At 51.9% G+C, this 16,047-nt stretch overlaps 1 protein-coding gene and 3 gene segments (V, D, J or C); all 4 read right to left on the bottom strand.

Annotated features, from left to right (window-relative positions):
* Window positions 1-1,709: 1,709 nt before the first annotated feature.
* Window positions 1,710-3,820, bottom strand: LOC118250892 (uncharacterized). The gene is made up of 3 exons (XM_050708759.1): window positions 3,778-3,820; window positions 3,059-3,680; window positions 1,710-2,232 (listed from the first exon to the last, which is right to left on the bottom strand). The coding sequence occupies exons 1-3, from the start codon at window positions 3,818-3,820 to the stop codon at window positions 1,710-1,712; spliced, it is 1,188 nt and encodes a 395-aa protein (XP_050564716.1).
* A 5,404-nt stretch (window positions 3,821-9,224) lies between these two features.
* LOC126913173 (Ig kappa chain V-VI region NQ5-61.1.2-like) lies at window positions 9,225-9,726 on the bottom strand. The segment is given in 2 exon segments: window positions 9,225-9,562; window positions 9,684-9,726. Coding segments are annotated over 2 exon segments (381 nt in total).
* Window positions 9,727-11,155: 1,429 nt separating this feature from the next.
* LOC126913172 (T-cell receptor gamma chain V region V108A-like) lies at window positions 11,156-11,727 on the bottom strand. The segment is given in 2 exon segments: window positions 11,156-11,546; window positions 11,682-11,727. Coding segments are annotated over 2 exon segments (437 nt in total).
* Window positions 11,728-13,444: 1,717 nt separating this feature from the next.
* On the bottom strand, window positions 13,445-13,941 carry LOC118250893 (Ig kappa chain V-VI region NQ5-61.1.2-like). The segment is given in 2 exon segments: window positions 13,445-13,782; window positions 13,893-13,941. Coding segments are annotated over 2 exon segments (381 nt in total).
* Window positions 13,942-16,047: the final 2,106 nt, after the last annotated feature.

The following is a 16,047-nucleotide window of genomic DNA, read 5'->3' as shown; positions in this document are numbered from 1 at the left end:
GAGGAGTGAGCACCAGCCCTGCAGCCCCCAAGGTCAGTGCAGCAGGAGGGCAGGAGGTGCTCCAGGCACTCAGCAGCGGTTCCCCTGCAGCCTGTGGAGAGGCCCCTGGTGGAGCAGGCTGTCCCCCTGCAGCCCATGGGTCCCACGTGGAGCAGATCTCCAAGCTGCAGCCTGTGGAGGAGCCCACGCAGGAGCAGGGAGTCTGGGGGGAGCTGGCGCCCATGGGGGACCCGTGCTGGAGCAGTTTGCTCCTGGCGGATGGACCCCGTGGTACGGAGCCATGTGGGAGCAGTTCTTGAAGAGCTGCTGCCTGCGGGCAGCCCCCGCAGGCTCAGTTTGGGAAGGACGGCATCCCGTGGGAGGGACCCCACGTGGAGCAGGGGCAGGGAGTGACCGTGAGGGAGCGGCTGAGAGAAAGCAGCATTTGGGACAGACCACAGCCCCCAGTCTTACAAGACCAAATGGATGTGGCCAGAACAGCTGGCAGCAGTAACATGCTTACGCATTAAGTGGGGTCTTCACTTGGGTAACAAATAAATCTAACTTTTTATGGAAATGAATAGGGGGTGGGTGGGAGAGGAGGTGGTTCATTTCAGCAGTATTCAATAGCAGGTCCCTTGCTGATCCATGCATCCCAGGCTCAGAAAATGTCGGAACTGCTGAGGTTGTCAAGGGACTCTTAAGGCCCCCAAGTCCAACCCCAATTCAGGCAGGGTCACCTAGAGCAGGTGGCCCAGGACTGTCCAGTGGGTCCTGATGGAGGCTCCACCTCCTCTCGGGACAACCTATTCCAGTGTTGGACTGCTCTCATGGTAAGAAAGTTTTTTCTTGTGCTCAGATTTATTTTCATTTCATTTGAGTTTCAGTTGGTGCCCATTGCCTCACAGGGCACCACGTATAGGAGCCTGACTCTGGGCCCTTTACACCCCGCTTCAGGGATTTATAGATATTGAGGGGCTCTCTGGACTGAAGAGTCCCAGCTCTCTCAGCCTTTCCTCTTTGGAGACGTGCCTCCGTCCCTTCATCATCTTCATGGATCGTTACTGGACTGTCCCCAGGATGTCCATTTCTCTCTAGTACTGGGGAGCCCAGAACTGGACTCAGCGCTCCACGTGGGGCCTCCCCAGCGCCGAGCGGTGGAGAAGGATCACCTCCCTCAGCCTGCCGGCAGCGCTTTGCCTCATGCAGCTCAGGGTACTGACAGCCATCTTGGCAGCAAGGGCACAATGTTTACTCTCATTCCTTCGCTAGACATCCAGCCAGGTCCTTTTCTGCATAGCTGCTTTCCAGCCAGCTGGCCATGTGTGGCCCAGGGCTCCCAGGTTAGATCTTCACTGCAAATATGCCCCTTCCGTGCTCCCTCCCTGCCCTTTCCTTGTTTTTTGCTAGCTCAGACCATGGTGGGAAAACATCCACCTTCAGCAAAGATTGTGTAAGCGGTGCTGCCTAAATGGACCTCTCTTTATCATCACCCACAGGGGTGCTCCTTTGCCCCACCCCACTGCATTGTACCCGCTGAGGCTGCAGTGTGCTGCATTTCATGCCTGCTCTATTTGTCGACTCTTCAGACTTCCTTCCTTCAGTGGAAGGGACACCCCAGGAGGGACGTTTTAGGAGCTGAGAGGTGGGTGCAGGAAGGTAACGTTGGTTCCCTGCATTTGAGAGGAAGCTTGCCACTCAGGCTGCAGCCACCTTTCTGTACAGGCTGCCTACGATCTTCTCGCTCTGTGAGACTGCCAGTAGGCACAGTAGTAGGTACCTTCATCATCCTCACGAATGTCTTTGACTGATAGAGTGCAGGTATTTTTGCCTCTTTTAGAAGAGTGGTACTTGTCCTTGTAGGAATCCTTCTCGTAAGAAATCTGTGCTGTTGGGGTCACATACAGAAGTCGTTCGGGAGCCCTGGTGGGTATATGTCGGTACCAATGGATGTAAGCAGCCTGGAAGTTATCTGTGCCCTCGACTTTGCAATCAATCACTGCAATCATAGATGTCCTTTTGGTGAGAGATGGCTGACGCTGTTGCAGGAGCACTTGTGCTTGCCCATCGAACAGAAGGAGAGAAAATAATACAACGAGCACTGTCAGCCGCCTGCTCACAGCCGTATGCATGAGAGCCGCTTGCTGCTGCTCCACACGCTGCCCTCCTGAGAGGGGGAACATGCGCGACCAGGCTGCAGCCAGGGTCAGGACCAGCAGCAGCAGCATCCCGATGGTGCTCGCTCGCCTCTGGCTGTGGGAGAAAGATGCTGCCTCTGCAGCAGGGCCAGGGGGCTGTGCCTGAGGAGAGGATGTGACTCACTTGGGGGCCATCAGGAGAGAGGTCCCAGGAAGCAGGCAGGTAATGCTGCAGGAAAGCAGCACCGCCAAGCCCTGCTGAATGTCAGCAGTCGTTTATAAAGGGATTTTATAGTCTGGAGCAACCTACTGCTGCTTTCAGAGTAGTTGGAAGCTGCTAAGCAGTACCTGGGCTCAGAGGTTTTTCCTAAGGTCCACGGCCAACACAAGGAAGGAGAAGCAAGACAGTGGAGTTGAATGCATTTGAAGGCTGTCCAGTGACTTCCCGTCACACCATCTGAATGCCAAAGGCCAGGAAAATGCACGGCAGCCCCTTGGGAGCTCAGAAGCAGGACTGCTGCCCTTGCAGGTTCTTCTTGTTGCAGGTGAGGTGTGATGCTACGCCCCAGGGTAGCATCTGCAAATGCTGGGGGCTATACAAGGAAACACAAATGTTTTAGACCCCAGATTGAGTTAGCATAAAATAACGATGATCTGGGAGAACAAAGTAGGACATCTGTTCTATGCTGTTGATAGCCCTTCTGCAGAGACCAGGTCACTGCTACTTCCCTCGGAGAGAAAACGGAACCAATTCCCACATCTCTGCTGTCCAATTGTTATTTTATTTAGGGCAGCCAGGTTTTAATTCTTCCTTTTCTCTCTTCTCCCCGCCTCCCTCCACCCGTCCAAAAAATGTTTTCCAGCTCGATAGGGGCACTCTGTTCTCGTACGGTTGTGACAGGAATCTGAGCTTTCCCTCTTCTGTGAGGTGCGACTCATACCTCAGTGCTAAATGTGCAGCCAAGTTTTTCTTCTTCCTGTTCTCTCTTTCTCCTGCCATACCTGGGGAAATCCCCTTTTTGTTGCTGAAGTGAAATGACTTCTCTGCTGGTACCAGCCACAGCGAGCATCTGCACTGCCTACGGCAGCCCCGAAGCGCCTTTGGTGCCTGGCTGCCTGAGAAGTGTGCTTGATGGGTTCGGGGCTGATGGGGAGGCAGGGTGGGCACGTTCCTTGAGGTTTTTGGGACTTTCAGGGTCTGGTCCAGGAAGCGAAGCATGTCTTTGTGCAGGCTGCTTATGGCTCTCTGCTGCTGTGCATCCCACCTGGCGCAGTAGTAGGTAGCAGCGTCTTGCAGGGTGACTTTGCTCACCGTCAGGGTGCAGACAGATTTGTCCAGGTCCTTCTCGATGCTGAATTTCCCCCCATCGGCCTCGTTCCCAAGGAAGAGCCTGGATGCCATGTAGGCAACGCGCTCGGGAGCTGCCCCAGGCTTCTTGCGGTACCAGTGAATGAAAGCTTTGTCAAAGTTGGGGACGGAGACGTGGCAGGTGATGAGCACCGTTTTGCTTTCTGGCTTGGTGATGGATACCGGGCTTTGCTGCAAGGCTCGTGCAGGGCCACCTGTGGGAAAGCAAGAGGGAAATTGGGAATGCAAAGCTGAAACAGCAGCAGAGCTTCCCCCGGGATGTGCAGGCAGCAGGGTGAGCAGGGCACATACAAGAGAAAGCAGCTGCCAGGACGAAAGCTCTCAGCAGCCACATGGTTGCTGCCCTCCGTAGGGCTTCCATGTGGGGACAGGCTCGGGGCCACAGTGCGCCCAGCCAGGCCAGCAGGAGCCTGCAGCCAGGTGAGGTTTGCAGCCCTCGCTCGCCTGTGGTGGGGAGCACAGCCAGGGTTGTGTGCCAGCTGCTAGAGTGTTTTCTACGGCTGTGCCCTCCCAGTAAGCACAGTAATAGGTGGCTTCTTGCTCCTTTGTGACTCTTCTTATTGTGAGAGTACAGATGGGCTCCGTCGTCTTCTTCTCGGCCCCAAAAGTTTCTCTGTAGGACTGGTTGTGGAAAACAGCCTCCCCTGTCTGCACGTACAGAAGGGGCTGTGGGGCTTCCCCAGGTTTCTGCTGGTACCAGTGGATGTAGGCATTCAGAAAGTCTGACCCTGAGAAATGGCACTCGATCCGCGCAGTGCTGTATGCCACTCTGCGCACGGAAGGTTTTGGCTGCCGGAGGCTTTGCGCGGCTCCATCTGCAAGGGAAATCAAGGAACAGCGCTGTGGTGACAGCAGGGGCGACCCCCGGGCGCTCCCAGACCCCGCAGCTCGCACCTAAGACTTACAGCAGCAAAGGGCTGCAACAGCCAGAAGCACCTGCAGCGGCAGTGGCAGCATGCGTGTGGCACGACCTCGAGCCTGCCTCCGTGAACTGGCCCGGGCAGAGTGCGTCCGTCCCCGGCGACAGGGAGGGAGGAAGCAGGCACTTGAGGGGCAGAAAGGAGTGGCTCAGGCACCTGGCACCCAATGGCAGCTCCTCTGCGTGGCTGCAGCTCCTGGGGTGCCTGGGGTCTCCTCGGGCCTGTGGGAACCTCCGTGCAAGTGCTGGTGCCCTGCAGATGGAAGCCACTGCCCATCGCAGCTCCTCAAATTCAGCCCGGTGTGAGCAGCCACAGCTTGTCTTTACGGAAGCTGCCTCGTGGCCAGCTGCACACACTGTAGCACGGTCACAGGTAGGTTGCTGCAGCAGCTCCTTGCCCACTCTTACGGATTTGTGCCTCATTTTTAGCCTGGGTTCCTCTTGCTTCATCTCCACCTGAGTATATCTTTGCTTGCTGGAGGGAGAGACGAGATAAGAGAGTTTCCACCTGAAATCTCTCTTCCTGTGGTGGTGGTGGTGGTGGAGAGTTTCCCAACGCTGCAAAGTATGCTGTGATGCTTTCAAACTGTTAGTGAAATCTTCAGTAATTTAAAAATCATAAATATTCACAAAAGCATGCCCAGCCCTCAAATAAGTCTTCTGTTCCCTGGCCCTACCCCTGCCATTTCCCACATCCCTGAGAAAGTGGCATTTCTCTCTACCCATCAGGGGCAGCTGTCTTTGTACTTAGCCATCTCCCATGGTCCAGGTGCCACGATAGGATTTTAGCACCTGGGATATGTGTCTAGCTCACTAGCTTAAACAGAAATGCTTTCTAGTGTAAACTTTCATGACATCTTCTGGACATCGGTAGCAATACACTCACATTCCTATTCTTATTTTGCTCTTTATATCTATAAATATTTTTCTACGTCTCATGCTTATTTAGTATCTAATTTTCTCACCAAATAGTGTACGCTTCCCAAATCTGACGCCTCACATGAGCACAGGTCTTTCCTATCGTCTGGCATTTATCAGGCAAGCCCGAATCTTGTGATTGCACATTCAATACCGAGATCTGAACACCTACTGATGAGCAGCCCTCTCCTCCAGCTTGACTCCATCTCCACTGCTTCCCCATTAAGAATGTCTCAGAAATAGGCTTAAAAAATGACAGTTTCCTGATGCTGATGCTACCGGGGTTCTTTCTTGAAGTAGAAACCAGTTGTTTACTCAATGCATAATTTTCCCAGCCCTATCAAGAACGTCCATGTCCTGCTGATTTCTGCCCCCAGATTGATGGGACTTTCTCACTTCAAGTCACAGGGAGTTTTGCCCTCGTCTCAGTGGGATTTAGAATGCATTCAGCTTTCAAGGGAAAGCTTTCTTTTAGTTTTCTGTGTCAAGCCATGGGCTTTGAAAAGCTCCAGGACTACATGCTGAATAATTTCCTGGAACAGCAGCATGGAAAATTGCCCCTTTCCACTAAAGAAATCCTTACAATCAGTTCTCTGCCACGCATGAGCAAAATAAGGGGAAGAGGAAGTGCCGAGGTCGGGTTAGGCATTTGCCTTTCACCGTTCCCTTTGCACGTGCCACTTGCTCCGTCGAAATCCCGAGCTTTTGGCAGCTGACCCCTCCAAGGAGTGGAGGCTCAGCACCGAGCCAGTCCTGACTGTGCAGAGCCTGCGTGTTGAGGCCGGGCGGTTCATCCACACCGGGGGAAGTGAGTTGGGATCTTTCAAATCGTTTGTGGTTGAGCCACCGAGAGAGTATTGGTCGAGGTGATTGCTGGGTTTTCTGCCATAGTGGGTTTCCCAGTAGGCACAGTAGTAGGTAGCAGCAGCATCCTGAGCTATGTTTTTTATTGTAAGAGTACAAATTTTCTGGTTAGAAGCCTTTTCAACTGAATACATGCGCCCTTGGAAGCTCTTATCCTCTATTTTTATCCCAGCTAAAATATAGAACATCCACTCTGGAGCTTTATTTTCCTTCTGTTGGTACCAGTGTATGACGATATTATCAAAATTTGCAGAGACGTCTTTAAAATGACATTGCAGACGTGTACTTCTTTCAGACTTTGTAATGGATATAGGGGTCTGTATGGGAATTTCCTGTGCAAATCCATCTAGGGAATGAAAAAAAAATAAAAGCAAAGAAAAAAATAGGAGAAATGAAGTTACTAACTGGCAATAAGTGACTTGTGAAAATATCCATTAGTGCAACCACGTATGCCTGTGAGGAAAAGGTAGAAGGTAAAAAGGACTTACCAGACCAAGTGGTGGTGGCCACAAGTGCTGCCAGCAGCAGCAGCATGATTGCTTGTCCCACACAGCTGAGACTCAGAGGAGAGTGAAAGAGGCCCCAGGTGGGGACAAGGTTGAGTGGGAGGAGAAGATGTCTCCAGCAATGGCTCTTCTGGGAGCAACCGTGTGCGGCTACGTTTGCAGAGAACCCACTGCAGCCTGGGAAAGGACTTAGACCAGGGAATGCTCACGTTGGTGAGGAGGTTGTCATCCCATCAGCGTTTCAGATGAATGTGAGAAAGACTGGGAAGTCCAAGGAGCGTGGCGTGTGGAAACTTGAGTCAGAGCTGCTGAGAAGGGGTTGAGAGTGAGAGCAGCTCCAGCCGTACATCAGGGCGTGAAGCTCCCAGCCCAGAGGCCACCCTGGTGGGCGCTGAGTGTGTGCGGTCACCTGCAGTGGGCAGGAGGCATGTCCCCACCCCGTCAGGGACCTCCTCTTGCTGCCTCCGCCTGGCCACCCAGCTGCGGCCTGCCGAAATGCCCCTGTGCCTGTGCTGCCCCCACTGCAGCAGCTCGTGGGGATCAACCTGCAGCAAGCGCAGCAGCATCCCCAGGAGTAGGCGCCTCGTCTGTGGTTTTGCGTGGGGAGGAAATGCGCAGCTGCAGGGTTTTGGTTTTGAAGCTGAGCTGAGGAGCAAACACTTCTTGGAAAGAAAGAGTGGGAAAGTAAACCAGAAAACATGTCCCAGGTGCAGGACCCTGTATGTCCCCCCTCACACATCATGAGGTTCCTGTCAGCCCATTTCTCCAGCCTGATGAGGTGCCTCTGGATGGCAGCACGACCTTCCCCACATTTCCCCCACTCCTCCCAAAGTCTAAATCTACTCTCTTTTAGTTTAACACTGTTACACCTTTTCCCATTACTACCCTTGTCCTATTGCCATACTTCCTCGTAAAGAGCTGTCCTGTAGGGCCCTCTCCCAGCAGACTAGGTTTCCCCAAGTCCCATCCAACCTGGCCTTGAACTCTTGCAGTTATGGAGCATCCAAAATTTCTCTGGGCAGCCTGTTGCACTACCTCAATGTCCTCATAGTAAAGAGTCTTCCTAGGACTGAATGTCAATCTACTCTCTTTCAGATTAAATCCATTTCTCCTTGTCCCATTACAACTCTTCTCAACAAAGAGCTTTCCTGTAGGCCCCCTTCAGGTGCTGGGTTGCCACTCTCAGGTCTCCCCGGAGCCTTCTCTTCTCCAGGCTGAACAACCCCAGCTCTCTCGGCCTCTCTCCATAGGAGAGGTGCTGCAGCCCTCTGATCCTCCTCATGGCTCTCCTCTGCACTCATGCCATGTCTCTCTAGTGCCGTGCAGCCCAGAGCAGGACTCAGTGCTCCAGGTGGGGCCTCCCCAGCACCAAGCAAAGGGAAAGGATCACCTCCCTCAGCCTGCTGGCAGCACTTTGCTTCATGCAGCTCAGGGTACCGACAGCCATCTTGGTAGCATGGGCACATGGCTGCCTCCTGGTCAGCTTGGTGTCCACCAGGACCCCAAGGCCTTTTCTGCAAAGCTGATCTCCAGCTGGCTGGCCCTCTGCTGCCCAGAGTTGTTCCTCTCCAGTGGAGAAACATGCGGCATGTTGCTGAGAGGTTTGGAAAGGGTCCCTCTCTCAGCAGTACGTACCCCTGGAATAGCTCATTTAATTTCCTAATGGTACTGGGAGGCACAAGCAAGTGGCTGTGTTTCTTCAGTGGGTGAGCGAGGAAGAGAGGAGGATGGAACAGACCTGAAGGGGAAGGGAGAGAGACGCAAGCACCAAGTCAGTCATTGCAGCAGCACCCCGGGATAGTGTCCAGCATGGGCAGCTCTAGTTAATCTGCATCACATTTGTGTTGGCAATTACATGGAAAGGATGAGAGACCAACTCCCCGTCACCAACAGCTGCCAGGAAGGACGAAAAACAGTAGCAGTCCATTGCTATTCATCTGACCACAGAGTAGAAATGTCCCAGGTTCCTGACACAAGATGAAGAGGAATGGAATAAAGTAGTGATGGGGCATGATTAGAGGTCAGACTTCCTGGTGTCTCCCACAAGACGACGTGTACTGGGCCCAGCCTTTTATCAACAATATACCTCCCCACGTATCCCCCACTCCTCCCTCTCTGGTGTTGTCAACAAACTTGCTGAGGGTACACTCTGTCCCGTCATCCAAAGAGTTAAGGGAGACGTTAAACAGGACTTGACCCAGGAATGATTCCCGGGATACACCGCTAGTTCGTGGCCTCCAGGTGGAATTTGTGCCACTGATCGCCACCCTCGGGGCCCAGCTGCTCATCCAGTTTTAAGCCCATCTTTTGTGTTTTCCTCCAGCCCCACACATCAACAGCCTTTCTCCCAGGATCTTAGGGGTGACAGTGTCAAGGGCTTTAATGAAGTCCCCCAGACTATCTGCACTGCTCCCCCCTCATCCATATCCTGCGGCAGAAAATCATCAGAGCAGGGCTGAATGACGAAGTATCTGCATTTGGGCAGAGTTCAGAGCTTGTGGTTCAGAGTGCCAAGTGCCTTTTTGTATGGTTTATCTTGGCCCATCTAACGCTGTGATGCCTTGATATAAATACCAGTACGCACAGAAGTAAGTGCCAGCGTCCCTCTGGGTTACATAATTTATTTGGAGACTATAGCGAGGTTCAGAGGCATGCTTCCTCACTTGATACTTTTGTCTGTCAGAGCCATCATCAAATATAGGTGTCTGTCCTGACACGTACAGTATCCTCTTGGGCGGCTCTCCAGGAAGCTGCTTGTACCAGTGCACGGTGTCTTCTTTCCTCAGCTGGCATGCCATGCTGGTCGAGCGTCCCTCTGCCTGAGTCCGCATCGCCGGGCTTTGCACCGGCACTGCCTGCGTGTCTCCACCTGGAAGGGAATGGGGAGAAATTGGTTAAAAATTGTATGAGGGCTCAGAATGGCTGCATTCCGGAGCAGGGACAGTATCCTCCGCACACGGGAAAGATAGGAGAAATGGAACAGGGCTTACGGGACCAAGAAGAAGCTGCAAGCAGGACGGGCAGCAGCAGCATGCTGCCTGCTTGGGTGAACCGTGGAACTGAAGTAGGGGCAGGAACGTTATAAAGCCCTCCAGGAGGAGAAGGAGTCAAACAGCTCTGGGGAGGAAATGACTCATTTGGCACACCCAAGGGTAGTGCCTCAACTCCTAGCCATTGCTGGGTGCGGATGGGGAGGGCAGGGAACAGGGGGTTGCTGCTGCTTAATTTTTTTGACAAACTAAATCACAGCAATAACAATGTAAAAGGGTCCATACCCAAGCTACTACTGACCTCAGCAGAGTCAGTGCAGTCCTTCTGTGGGACCTGAAAACACCCAAGGTGCCTGGAAAGCCGGTCATTTCCCCTGCATCAGGAGACAAACCAAGTGTGGAGAGGCCGTCTCCTGGTTTACGAGAAATCCTAGCAAGGTACGGTGCATTTTCTCTTATTACTGCTGTGTTTTGACTGAATGGTCTGTCTTGCAAAGGTCTGAGCCCTCACAATGACTGCCAGTCCAAGGGTGGCTTCTTGCTCCCACCAGCTGCAAAATCCTGTTCCTAATACAATGTGTGAGAAAAGTGCCTGATGGAAGCGCTGCTTTCACATCAGAAGGCCTTTAAATCATTTCCTGGTGAAACACTTGGCATCTGTAGCTCTTAGATCATTAAACGGCATGCTGCTGGTTTCCTGCCTTCATGGCAAAGCAGTCTGAAGTGAAAACCTGTTGCTATTAGAAAAGAGGTTTGTGGCTATGTGAGTGTGGGCAAAATATGGATTTGGTAGCAGGGGGGCTGCAGGGGTGGCCTCTGTGAGAAGAGTCCAGGAGCTGCCCCATGTCAGGTAAGAGCCAGCTCCAGAAGGCTCCAAAGGGATCCGCTGCTGGCCCACCACTGCCTGTGCCACTGTGAGAGCAGATTCTAGAAAGGGAAGAAAAAAAGAAGAGCTGTACAACATCAGCTGGGAGAGCAAGGAGTGCGCACCAGCCCTGCAGCCCCCAGGTCAGTGCAGCAGGAGGGCAGGAGGTGCTCCAGGCACGCAGCAGTGGTTCCCCTGCGGCCTGTGGAGAGGCCCCTGGTGGAGCAGGCTGTCCCCCTGCAGCCCATGGGTCCCACGTGGAGCAGATCTCCATGCTGCAGCCCATGGAGGAGCCCCCAGTGGAGCTGAGTTATTTCCAGGAACAGCAGAGTGGAAATAAGCCCCTTTCCACTAAAGAAATCCTTGTGACAAGTTCACCGCTATGCTTGAGCAAAATAAGGGGAAGAGGAAGTGCCGAGGTTGGGTTAAGCTTTTGCCTTTCACCGTTCCCTTTGCACGTGCCACTTGCTCCGTCGAAATCCCGAGCTTTTGGCAGCTGACCCCTCCAAGGAGTGGAGGCTCAGCACCGAGCCAGTCCTGACTGTGCAGAGCCTGCGTGTTGAGGCTGGGCGGTTCATCCACACCGGGGGAAGTGAGTTGGGATCTTTCAAATCGTTTGTGGTTGAGCCACCGAGAGAGTATTGGTCGAGGTGATTGCTGGGTTTTTGCCGTAGTGAGGGTACCAGTAGGCACAGTAGTAGGTAGCAGCAGCATCCTGAGCTATGTTTTTTATTGTAAGAGTACACATTTTCTGGTCAGAAACCCTTTCAACTGCATACTTGCGCCCTTGGAAGCTCTTTATCTGCTTTCGTTGTCCCTGTTGAAATGTAGAACATCCACTCTGGAGCTTTATTCACCTTCTGTTGGTACCAGTGTATGATGGTGTGTTATCAAAATCTTCAGAGACATGTTTAAAATGACACAGCAGACGTGTTACTTCCTTGAGACTTTGGTGATGGATACAGGGGTCTGTGTGGGAATTTCCTGTGCAAATCCATCTAGGGAATGAAAAAAAATAAAAGAGAGAGAGAGAAAGAGAAGTTACTAATTGGCAATAAGTGACTTGTGAAAATATCCATTAGTGCAACCATGTATGCCTGTGAGGAAAAAGGTAGAAGGTAAAAAGGACTTACCAGACCAAGTGGTGGTGGCCACAAGTGCTGCCAGCAGCAGCAGCATGATTGCTTGTCCACACAGCTGAGACTCAGAGGAGAGTGAAAGAGGCCCAGGTGGGGACAAGGTTGAGTGGGAGGAGAAGATGTCTCCAGCAATGGCTCTTCTGGAGCAACCGTGTGCGGCTACATTTGCAGAGAACCCACTGCAGCCTGGGAAGGACTTAGACCAGGGAATGCTCACGTTGGTGAGGAGGTTGTCATCCCATCAGCTTTTCAGATGAGTGTGAGAAAGACTGGGAAGTCCAAGGAGCGTGGCGTGTGGAAACTTGAGTCAGAGCTGCTGAGAAGGGGTTGAGAGTGAGAGCAGCTCCAGCCGTACATCAGGGCGTGAAGCTCCCAGCCCAGAGGCCACCCTGGTGGGCGCTGAGTGTGTGCGGTCACCTGCAGTGGGCAGGAGGCATGTCCCCACCCCGTCAGGGACCTCCTCTTGCTGCCTCCGCCTGGCCACCCAGCTGCGGCCTGCCGAAATGCCCCTGTGCCTGTGCTGCCCCCACTGCAGCAGCTCGTGGGGATCAACCTGCAGCAAGCGCAGCAGCATCCCCAGGAGTAGGCGCCTCGTCTGTGGTTTTGCGTGGGGAGGAAATGCGCAGCTGCAGGGTTTTGGTTTTAAGCTGAGCTGAGGAGCAAACACTTCTTGGAAAGAATGACTGGAAGAGAAGGGTAGAGAAACATGTCCCAGGTGTGCAGGACTCTGCATGTCCTCCTCTCAGACATGGTGAGGTTCCTGTCAGCCCATTTCTCCAGCCTGACGAGGTGCCTCTGGATGGCAGCATGACCCTCCCCACGTATCCCCTACTCCTCCCAGGTTGGTGTTGTCAACAAATGTGCTGAGGGTACACTCTGTCCCATTATCCAAAGCATTAGGAAGATGTTAGACAGGACTGGACCCAGGACTTTCTGCACTGATCGCCACCCTCGTGGCCCTGCTGCTCAGCCAGTGTTCAGCCCATCTTTCTCTCTCCTCCCCCAGTCCCACATATCAACAGACTTTCTCTATGGCTCTTAGGGGTGACAGTGTCAAGGGCTTTAATGAAGTCCCCAGACTACCTGCGCTGCTCTCTCCTCATCTAGCAGGCTGATCATTTCATTGTAGAAGTGTATGAGATTGGTCAAGAATGATTTCTCCGTGGTAAATTCATGCTGACTACTGATGATGATCTCCTTGCCATCTGTCTGTTTGTTGGAGGCATAGCCCATGGCTGATGACTTCACTTCTCTTCTGGACACTTCAGTGGAGAAACTGTGATGATAAAATAGGAGTTTTCTGGTCTGTGTTGTAGGTCTTTGTAGGAACTGAAATGCCAAGGAAGACAGCATGAAAATGGGAAGGAAAGTCATACCAAATCATGCAGTCTACTCTCCTTGTTTCACACGCACACCTTATTTCAAGAGAGAGCACCAAGGGGATGGAGATATATTGGTCTGCTTGTTTCATGGATTCTAATAAAGAATAGAAATCTTCAGCTACTGTTTGTTCACGAGGCACAGACAGGCTGTGTTCACTGCCAGGTGAGTGCTTTCTGTACTCCCAAGTCTTCATCCTGACAGCAAAGTTTTGTGCCCTCGATTGACAGGGCCTTGGAGTTTCTGCATATTAGAGAGATGTGTGAATCTGGAAAATCGGCAGAAAATCATCAGAGCAGGGCTGAATGAGGAAGTATCTGCATTTGGGCAGAGTTCAGAGCTTGCGGTTCAGAGTGCCAAGTGCCTTTTTGTATGGCTTATCTTGGCCCATCTAACGCTGTGATGCCTTGATATAAATACCAGTATGCACAGTAGTATGTGCCAGTGTCCCTCTCAGTTAAGAAATCTATTGTGAGACTATAGCGAGGTTCAGAGGCATGTTTCCACACTTGATACTTTCGTCCATCTGTGCCATCATCAAACGTGGGAGTCTTTCCTGACACGTACAGTATTCTCTTGGGTGGCTCTCCGGGAAGCTGCTTGTACCAGTGCACGACGGCATCACTGCTCAGCCGGCACTCCATTCTGGCCGAGCTGCCCTTCACCTGCCTCCGCATCGGCGGGCTTTGCACCGGCACTGCCTGCGCGTCTCCACCTGGAAGGGAATGGGGAGAAAATGGGTGAGGGCACGAAACGGCTGCAGTTTGGAGCAGGGTCTGTGTTCTCTGCACACGGGATGGAGAGGAGAAAGGGAACGGGGCTTACGGGACCAAGAAGAAGCTGCAAGCAGGATGGGCAGCAGCAGCATGCTGCCTGCTTGGGTGAACCGTAGGGGCAGGAACGTTATAAAGCCCTCCAGGAGGAGAAGGAGTCAAACCGCTCTGGGGAGGAAATGACTCATTTGGCACACCCAAGGGTAGTGCCTCAGCTCCTTTCCATTGGTTTGGGAGGGGTGAGGTGGATGGACAGGGGGTTGCTGCTGCTTAAATTTTCTGGCAAACTAGACCACAGCAATAAGAATGTAGAAAGGACCTAAAAGATTCGTTCTGAAGTTATTTTGTTCGTGTGTGTCTATGGTACCTTCCGCCCAGACTCACCTGTATCTCCTGCTGAGTGCACACATCCCGCCCATCCCCAGGACGCTCTCCTCTCCTCGGACCCCACACTGTCCCAGAAGCACGTTTCCCCAGCCTTCCCTAGAAAATATGGCCTGCTCTGGAAGCTCTGTGAGCCCGTTCCTGGTGACTTCTGTCTTACTCTTTCTTGGAACAGCTCCAGCAGGTCTGCTCAGCCTCAGAGGAGAGGTGCAGCTGGCCCTTCTTTGGCAGGAGAGCCCTCGTGGCTGTGACAAAGCCACGGTGAGATGTGCGCTTATGCAAGGCAGCTGTTTGTTGCCCTCTGCTTTTTCCTGCTTTCAATCCGTTCTCCATACAGACTATATTTGTGCTTGAAACTGCTCAAACCCACGTGCAGAAACTTGCACTTGGCCCTGTTTAGATTCATGAGGTTCACATGGGCCCTGATTTAAACAGATTTTATTTCATTGTCCTGATCCTGAAATATGCCAGGATTTTTCACCTTGGAGATGATGACAGCTCCATTTTGGGAACTGCTAATACTAGATTATCATACAAAATTAGAAATAATCCTTCTTGGAGAACAATATGTCTTGTGGGACCTGACAGGTGTATTGAAATATATCTTCAAGTTCTTGAAACCTTTGACTTAGCTTCAGAAAGACTGCTAAGAGTGTATATTTAAGTAGCACCGTTCTGTATATATCGCCTGTTTGTGCTTGACTTTTGTCTGATAAATAAACCATACCTTAGGAGCACCTCCCAGCTCCTAACAGCAGGTGTGGCGTACTTTACTTCATCCAACAGTCCAGGAAAAGTCAACAATCTTGGAAGAAAAGGCAAGATGTTCAGGATTGTGCAAATTAGAATACTTCTCATTGACTCTTCTGAGGACTGTGCTTATATCGATTTGCTCTGGAGTAGCAAGAGGGAGCTGCAGCAAACAGTGCTACGTGACTCCTATGATTGCCCCTTGAAAACTGCAGGCATTGTGTAGTCCTTCTTGTTTCCTGCTTAGAAGGGCAGTGCAGCTGTCTTCAGCTGAAGGTAGTTTGAGAAGGACTTTAAGATAGAGTTGTTTTTCTCTCATAAGAAATTCCCCCCACATCCAAGATGTCCGCCTGTCCCCTAGCCACTTATAGCACTTCTCCCTTCCCTGTTCCTCTCTGTCTCAGGCACCTCTAATTCCCTTCCAAGCATCTCCTGGGCTTTTTGTCTCATACAGCAATTGCTTGTTCTGTCTTGAGAGACAAAGCCCCTAAGTCTGGCAGCCAGTGAGGGCAGCTGCCTGCTCACTCCTCAGCAGGATGGTTGAACTGGCAAAAGCACTTTTCAACAGTGCCTCAGCTGAGAGAATGAAAATTTGGATTTCCCCTTCCTGTTTGTAGGACACGAGGGAAAATTCTTCTAGATCCATCACAGCCCTGCTTGCAGATTTAAGGCAAATGTTTGAATTTTAAATAGGGGCAATATCCAAAATCTGCCTCTCTCCTACAGTCGCTCAGCAGCTCTTAAAAGCCTGGTCTTAAGTCTTGTGGTACTACAGCTCTCTTGCTCTTCTTTTTCATCAGTCATTGTCTCCTTACTTCAGCTTACAGCTCCAAGGGACAAGGGACAATTTCACAGAGGGTTTGATGAGGAGCAGGACCCATGCTTGGAGCTCCGTATCACCTACTACAAATCAGTAGTTGTGGGCAAAGACAGAAAGATAAATCAGCACGGAAATGATTTACTTAGCGAGTCTTCTCCACAAGGACCAAGGGAAGGGGCAGTGATGCTGTTTTCCAATGTCTAGACAAATAAGCTGGAATGTCTCTACCCAAAACATTCATGGTGTTGTGGGG

Source organism: Cygnus atratus, chromosome 2 (genome assembly GCF_013377495.2).
Source record: "Cygnus atratus isolate AKBS03 ecotype Queensland, Australia chromosome 2, CAtr_DNAZoo_HiC_assembly, whole genome shotgun sequence".
Taxonomy (NCBI): Eukaryota; Metazoa; Chordata; class Aves; order Anseriformes; family Anatidae; genus Cygnus; species Cygnus atratus.
This window is presented reverse-complemented; position numbering and strand designations above follow the sequence as displayed.